Consider the following 8,316-nt stretch of genomic DNA (forward strand, 5'->3'; position numbering starts at 1 on the left):
TCACCACAGTGCTGAAATTGCGTGCTCACGAATCCTCTCATTTTAACACACGAAGTGTAGACATTGTGAAAGATTCATTGTGCATACATTTATTGTGTTATAACAGAGCTTTATGAGATCGCGATTAACGCTTTTAGATGTCAGCTTTTAGTGATAAAAGAAGCGCTGCTCGCATTCTGCCATGCCAAACCATGCACGCAGCAGCCCATGCTTGCGTTTCTGTTAAAAATAACAGTGGTTTGTGAATGTTGATGCTTAGCCTAAATAACAAATATTTTATCGGGAGTGTTTATGTTGTGGAGCTTAGGAGATGTTACAGAACCATTTTATGTCAATTTCTTCGATGTACTGAAAAAAATATAGATTACTTTCATGCGGGCTTTTGCGGGCGGGAGAGGGACAAAACATGAATGTCGCGGGCGGGAGCGGGACCAGATAAGATATATTTCTGGGGGAGCGGGCGGGTGCGGGACTGAAAAATCCGTCCCACGCAGGTCTCTACTTAAAGGCACAATATGTAATTTCTCGCCGCTAGAGGGCGCGTATTCAAAACAAACAAAGAAACAAAGGCGTAGTTAGATGACGCCGTGACTGAGTGTGGAATCATGGGAGTTGTCGTCTTCATCCCCACAGCCGACGCAATCCGACGGGACTCAGGCAGAAATCATGTTCATGGATGAGCTAATGTATTAAAGATTTATTTACGTCATAGTTCCGTGTCACTAGTTAAAATTGCTTATTTCTCTGGATTTAAACATTCTTCGAAACATTTGAGATAATGTAAGTACACAAGTCAGCAAAATATATAAAACAGTTCTAGTGGTTTTTGGATATTTTAATAAAAAAATCTTAAATATTGTGCCTTTAAATTCAGTGTTTTTATTTACCCACATGTTCCCAAAAATATACAGTGAAAAATACAAAATACTTGTGCACATCCAAAACCCTGAGCCCAATTCTGAGTTTTGGATGTACACACCAATTTTGTATTTTTAACTGTATATTTGTCCCCATTTAATTGGGGCTATTGAATAGTATGTATTCAAAATGAGAAATATACCTTGAGGACTAGACTATGGGCTGAACATATGGGGCAATAAACACATTTGTTTATTTGACTCTTAACTCTTAAATCATTAGTACTGTGTGCAGTTATGTGTGGTCCATGCAATGTTGTGAAGTGGACAGAGATGTTGATGCCATCCACTTGAAGTCTGCTAATCAAATTCATCGCCACCATTATACACCTCTTTCAAATGCTCATTAGGCAGAGTGCCAGAAGCCCGTCAACTTTTAACACCAATAACAGGATGTTCATTTGGGTCCATCGCCAAGAGCTGCCACTGAGAGCTTTCTTTTGTCTGTAGGATACTTTTTTTTTGTTCTTGTGTGAATTGTAATGCAGCTTTTCACATTCTGCCACATAATGTCTTTGCTATTGATTTTTGCCTGTTTATTGCTGAGAAAATCTTGTAACCTGCAGCGAGCGGGTGAATTACGAGGCCACGGCCACGGCCTGACCGACAGACGAACAGAAGGGTATATCCCTCCTCTGGCCTCTTGCAGGACCTTACAGGAGAATTGGCAATGTCAAGGGATGAGGATTTGAGAGTCAAGTGTCGCTGAATGGGAGCGTTGGTGGTCTGGGTGCAGCTGCCTCGAGAACAAGTGGAAGAAATGCAGAGACAGGAAGAGTAGCGCGCCCCATGGAAGTGGACCTCTCCTTACTTTTGTCTTTCATCGTGCGGGCCAGCCGCTGAAAAGCTTGGCAGCGCCTGTGACTCCAGGCAGCTAAGCTAGCAGCTCCTAGCACTCAGTATGCAGCCAAAGTGCTGGAATGACAACGACTCCATTCATTGTGGAGGTAGAGGCAAAGGATGTGGATCTCCTCTTGTCTGTTTTGCAGAATGGGGGATACAGAAGAGGAGGGGGGCACTTTCCCCAACTTGCAGCGGAAGAGGTAAGGATGAGGGAGTGAGAGAAAGAAACAGAAAGGGAGGGAGGAAGAGAGCGAGAGAGTGGCAGCGGTGGAGGGGGAAGTTCCATGCCGAATGATTGAAAGAGGCGGAGAGGAAGCAGAACTCCATCAGATGAAATGAGGTGAAAATAATTCAAGCATTAATCAAGCTTGGCCGAAAGGAGGCTGTTCTTTTTTTCCCCCCTCACTCTGCGGAAGCAAACGGAGAGGTGTGAATGAAGAACTCGAGAGTTGAGACGAGAGAACTACCGGACACTATCGAATCATGTCGGAGTCCAACAGCAGCGCAGCTTGTATGGCCGATCAGGTCAGTTGTGTTCTTGTCATATTTATGCGGTTTTGCAACGGCATGTTCTCTTTCTATAGATGTCGAGCTCCGTTGAGAGGGAAATTTGAAAATGTTGCGTCCCTCAAGCGAGAGCGAGTGAGCACATTACCCAACGCATCAAAGCGGCAATTGTACGAAGCTGCCCGGACGACGGTGCAGGGTCCTGAAAGAACTGAATTAATCAAGACTAAGCATTGTCTGCAGTGCCTTATTTTTCGGCCATCATTCAGGGGGCCTGTGACGACTCAATAGCCCACAAACCACGTGAGAAAGGGGCTGCAGCTCTTTAAAAACCAGACCACGTGTGGGCCAACTGAAAAGTTTTTATAACAAATTGCAGTGGGAAGTTCTGGCGACGCTGGTGGAAGGGTATGTGATAAAGTTTCCAAGGAAGTGGGCAGGAGAGCAGTGTTTGAGAGACAGAAGGAAGGAGGAAAGTGTCCAGGCTGAAAGGAGGGCTGGCCCATATTTCTACTCCTTTTTCTGTCTTCCTTCACCTCCTTTTTTTAGTCACCAAGGCTCTTGTCACTTAAACAATCATGGGGAAGATTTGTTGGAAATAAAACGTATAGATATAAGGCACTTTGTGGGTCACAGATTTATGTTGCAGCTCTGTATCTGTTCCGCCATTCAGTAGGATTGTGCAAATTAGGATAAAGTAACAGTCTGGTGACTAAATAAAAACTAGTGAAACAAAATTTGGTTACTTAAAAAGATAAAACTTTTTATTAATTTTATTTATTTTGTTAATTAAGGAATGTCATTATGTGGCAGGTTTTGAGTTTTGGAATGACGCAAAATCTATTTATCGTTGTCAAGTCACCTTTATTTATATAGCGCTTTATACAATACAGATTGTTTCAAAGCAGCTTTATAGTGTCAAACAGGAAAATAGTTTGTTAATAATGCAAGAGGACAATAACAAATGGTCAATTTTTCAGTTAAGGTCAGTTCATTGATGATTCAGTGATGTCATCGTCCAGTTCAGCTCTCTTCCAATAGTGTCTGTGCAGTCGAGCCGACAATATTGCCAGAAATTAAGTGTCCCCAACTAAGCAAGCCAAAGGCGACAGTGGCACGGAACCAAAACTCCATCTGTGACAGAAATGGAGAAAAAAACCTTGGGAGAAAACAGGCTCAGTCGGGGGTTCAGTTCACCTCTGGCCAGACAAAACCAGAATGGTGTGGTTTAATTCCAGGCTGCAACACAGGTCAGATTGTGCAGAGGACTTGTCTGATTCCAAGGGTCTTGTCCCGATGGCCGTCTAGTTGAAGAGGTCTTCGCAGGGGATCTGTCTCTGGGACTCATCTAGCTGACATGGTCTCCGTTGACATTCAGGGCTGTCATTGTCATCTCTTTTAATCTTGATATGAATGTTGGTATTCTTAGTGCTTAATTAAATCTCTTTCTATCATATATCATATCTCAAGTTTGAGGCAATGTGCAGTCTCAAATTGCATTGTCATCAAGTTATATTCGTGAACATTTTTAATGAGCAAATTCTCTTTTATTATTTAATTAGTACCAAGAAGCATTTATAGTTCTATTGACCAGTTGGTCACAATGCCATTGCAATGCATTATTTTGGTCTTTCTTAATGTTGAGAGGGGCTTTTTTTTTTTTGCAACCCTTATCACTTGACTATCAATAACCCTAGCCCTAACCTTTGCCCTCATATTCGTTTCAATTTTTTCTTTCTTGTTTTTTTTTTGGTCTAGTCTTATTTTTATAGGTTAGACAGACATCACTAGCTGTAAGTCCTTGACATTGGGGATGAGACCTTTAAAACCAGATGAGCAGTGGTCATCTGACCTTATCAGTTAGGTTGACCACATTCCTCTTTGAAATAGGTTTTCTTTTTTTTTTTTGCATGTAATTTTACTTTTGAATAATTACATATTTATCATTGATCATTCAGAAATCGTCATGGTTGTGACATCATAACCATGAGCGCATTAACATACCAGTGCCTGTTAAAGACACTGGTCATTTACATATAGAAGGCTTAGATGTACAGTAGCAACAGCCTGTTTAATTGTTAACAAAAGTGTCAGAGAAAAGAAAAATGGTCAGAAAAAAATTGTGGTCACTTTTAAAAGGGTGATTTTTTTCCTCCCCTTGAAGTTCATTTTATAATCTGTAACTTGAGCAATTTATGCAAATGACAAAATATTAATAACATGAACATCAATTTATACACGCACAAGAGAGGGTTTGATGAGGTGTGCTGATTTATTTGATCATTTCCAGCAGTGCTAGAACCCTGAGAGACACCACAGACTCAGGTGTCCAGCTGTAGAGCTCACTGATTTATCACACACATACATACACACACACACACACACAGAGAGAGAGAGAGAGAGGAGCAGGTGCATCTGCCAGAGCCTCAGCCTCCAGCCTCCAAACCCCTCATGTGTACTCAGTCACGTGTGTATACGGTGGGGAAACATAATTTCCCTGTTTAAGCTTTAAAATATGCATAACTTAGAATGATATTGTATCCTTTGGTAAGGGTTAACATTGAGAGTTAATTGTCGATTATTTCTTTGATTTGTCTGATATTCAATGAACAATGTGCAAACTGAAGTTTATATACCTGTAATGTACACAATATATTGTCTACAAATGTTAAAAATGTTACAATATACAGTAAAAGTATTTTAAAAAATAACTATTTTAATCATTTGAATAAACTGTATTTATTTATATTATATGCCTGCTGTATATTTGTGTTGGATTTCTTGTTTCAATTGTGTTTTTTATGTTTTAAGAGCAATTATTGTTTTGATCTTTAGGATTGTGCTTAATTTGACTAACATGCATATGTTTGAAAGGCAGTAGCAATTTTTTCCTTCTTTTTTTTTTTTTAATCACTCAGTTGTTGTCAGGACTAGCTAAACAGAAATGTTTGCATTACACAAATATATCAGTATTAACAGAAATGAGTTGTTCACTTTTATTTAAAGAGACATCACTTATAGAGGCTTTCAGTAAACAACACTAAGACCTGAATAATTGATAATGAAATTCATTGCTGATCATTTTCATTAGTCCTATTACAAATTAATTAGTCTCTCAAAATGGGCAGCGTTCTCCAATCATAGCTATGCCATTTTCTCTGATTAATTCTGTGCTGGAGATTCAGTTCTGTCTTGTTTGACAGCTTGGGCTCTATGGAGCTCATATATTAGCTCTGTGATATGGCTAATTCTGCTGGACACTAGTATTGTCTAATTCTATCTGTTGGAATACAGCATGCTTGACTAATAATTGAGATAATATGAGCCAGTCATTTAAATGTAGTAACATCTTACTGGGTCAAAATGTCTTCACAATAATCTACAGTATGACGATCAGAGCTTAGAAAGTAAGTTTAGAAAGTGTTTTGATTGCAACACTTGATCATTTATGTTACCTTTAAAGAGATGCTACGTCTTTTGATTGGTTTCACATAATGACCCAAAGAGCACCAAATAATGGCGCTATAATGCTTAAAGAGTGCGAGTGAGTTTAGCAATACGTTATCAGTCTCTTTAACAGTGCAGCTATAGAACTGCGTCATGTGTAGGTGTGTCATATGCACAGGTATGTAGCTTGAGCATGTACTGTCAATAAGGTAGCCTATTTGACCTAGCATAATGTCAGCAAACTGCACGGATCATATGAACATTATATCACCAACAATATTTTTTTTTCCCATTTATTTTTACAGATTGCATTTGAGACTGAAACTGAACACGTATGTGTGTGTTTTGATGTTGTGTGTGTACACATGGATTGATGGAAGTTCAGTGGATTCCAACAATCTTGAGACCACAGTGAAAATCTTCTGTTTTGCATTTTTCTAATTGAAATCAAATATTTTTATTGCAAACATTATCAGCATAGCAAATATTTTTATTGCAAACATTATCAGCATGGCGGTGTATATGAAGTTTATTTGCAAAAGCAACATCAGTTGCATAATTTCTTAGTATTCAGTATTTCCTATAGCTTTAACATTCACTCCAACTGCATGAACTCCATGAGTTTATGTACAAGCTAATGATCAAGTTGTCCAGTATGATTTGAGAATGAGTATCCTGTGCTTAAATGGAAGAACGTCTGACCTTTTGAACAAAGTTCACATGCAATGTCAAAAATGTTAGTAGTATTAATATTTATTTTATTTAAAAGCTTGTTTATTTTCAGGTTTAAATTCAATTTTTGATCTCAGATTTTCACTGTAGACTCCTAGACTTTTAAAGCCCACTGTATATGAAGAGAGAGAAAGAAGAGAGAGGGGAAAAGAGCAGTTCAGAAGCATATGTGTGCTCGGAGGCAGTGGTCTCTCCTGTCCCACACTCACTGCGCTCCTGGGCTTCCAGCTGCTCTCTTTTTTTTCTTTCTTTCTTTCTGTCCATCTTGCTTCATTTCTCTCTACCCTTTATGTGCTGATTTGATATGAAATACCTATATATAAAAATTCTCTTTACATCTGTTTGATTTTCAGTTCTCTTCAAAACTTTGCATTAGATCCACCAATAGCATGTTTGATATATTTCCTAAGACTCATGACTTGTCATTTTGTCCATGTGGCCTTCAGTCAGAGCTTTGTGGCTAGGTGAAGGTTGTCCGTCTGAACAGCTGTCATAGCTGCCAGCGTTAGTAACCCTCACTCAGTCATCATGAGTACTTTCCGCAGGCTTAATCACTTTTAAAGTCTCGCTGCATCTTTTGACCTGTCCTTTCTGACTCCCTTTACATTTGTTTCCTTTATTTTCCACTGTTGTCCAATAATTGGAAAAGTCCTACATAAATAATCATAGAAAATTATTTTTGTTTTTACCAGAAGGTCTAGTTGTGACATTTTGATTAAACATTATACAAGGTTAGAACCTTTAAAAAAAACGTATGCATGGATTAATCATTCACAATAAGATCTATAACATGCATTTAGAAAATAGATTGGGTGGATTTCTATTTCATGCTGATAGTTCACCCAAAAATTTAAATCCTGTCTTTATTTTAGTTTTTGAAGAATAACCTGGCTGTTTATGCTACATAATTTGTTTATATTATTTGCATGACTTTTTCCCCAAACCAGTTAAGCGCAAACCCCGCCCCACAGCTAATTTTATTGGTTCATTGATCATGTCAGTCAAAATGCTGATTTCCTACACAACGCTCAAACAAAACCTTAACTTCAGTGTAGCATTGGTAGCACATCCTGATAGATGGCATCGGATTCATAATTTTTCTGAACTTGAACTCCGTAGGGTCTAAACTTTTCTTGACGGGTGACTACGTGATGGAGTTTACCAAAATCAGCTGTTGGTTGGGGTTTGCACTTAGTTGCTTTGGGAAAAAAAATTCAAAAACATTATTTAAAATGATAATTCAAGTTAACAAGGTAAAATTTTAAAACATATTATGTCTAGACTAAATTTCTCAGTTACCTTCTTTCCAGAATGAAGGGCTCTTGGAATACAATACTATAGTTTCTAAGTTCACTAGCCTTGTAGCATTAACATTGAAATGTACTGTAGAACAAGTACACTAAGAGTCATTCTGTGTAAACACACTTGTCTTTTGAACACGTGTGTTTTGGCAGACCCTACTGCCACCTCTGCAGCTGTCACAGCAGTGAGCCTACTTATTTCCTGACCAAAGGGCAAAGATGCTCTCTGCAAATACAACTTTTTGCAAAATATGTCATTTAAAGCACTGCCTGTTTGACAGGCTAAATGTTGTACTGGGGGATTTGGGCTTTGCTGATTCTCACTGACTGGGGCAAGTTTTTGTGTCTCACATGCAGTTGGGATAATTTGCCAGAGGGCTTCTGAGGAAGAGAGCTGGTCTCACAGTAAAGCAGTCGCTCAGTCAGGGCTTCAGCAAACTCCAAGCCATGCACATGCCATGACAAACTGAGGCCTTAGGATGCAGGAGAGATGAAAAAGTCAGAGCTTCGATTCAGAGTTGTCACACCAGTCAGGCCTGGAGAACAGCCTTAAAACTCTTTCCACACGC

The 8,316-nt window shown here is 39.0% G+C and overlaps 1 protein-coding gene across 5 annotated transcripts in view; it reads left to right on the forward strand.

Annotated features, from left to right (window-relative positions):
- The window catches only part of LOC107730788 (sodium- and chloride-dependent glycine transporter 1-like), a 47,985-nt gene that overhangs the window by 17,872 nt on the left and 21,797 nt on the right, over nt 1-8,316 (forward strand). Inside the window, exon 1 of one of the 5 annotated variants that reach the window (XM_016541724.1) lies at nt 2,052-2,285. The exons of the other annotated variants lie outside the window; for them this stretch is intronic. Coding sequence (XP_016397210.1) covers nt 2,244-2,285 — 42 coding nt within the window. The 5' untranslated portion in view covers nt 2,052-2,243. Of the gene's footprint in view, nt 1-2,051; nt 2,286-8,316 lie in introns of those variants that run through there. 5 annotated transcript variants of the gene reach the window in all.

Source organism: Sinocyclocheilus rhinocerous, unplaced genomic scaffold (genome assembly GCF_001515625.1).
Source record: "Sinocyclocheilus rhinocerous isolate Xijiao unplaced genomic scaffold, SAMN03320098_v1.1 scaffold2293, whole genome shotgun sequence".
NCBI lineage: Eukaryota > Metazoa > Chordata > Actinopteri > Cypriniformes > Cyprinidae > Sinocyclocheilus > Sinocyclocheilus rhinocerous.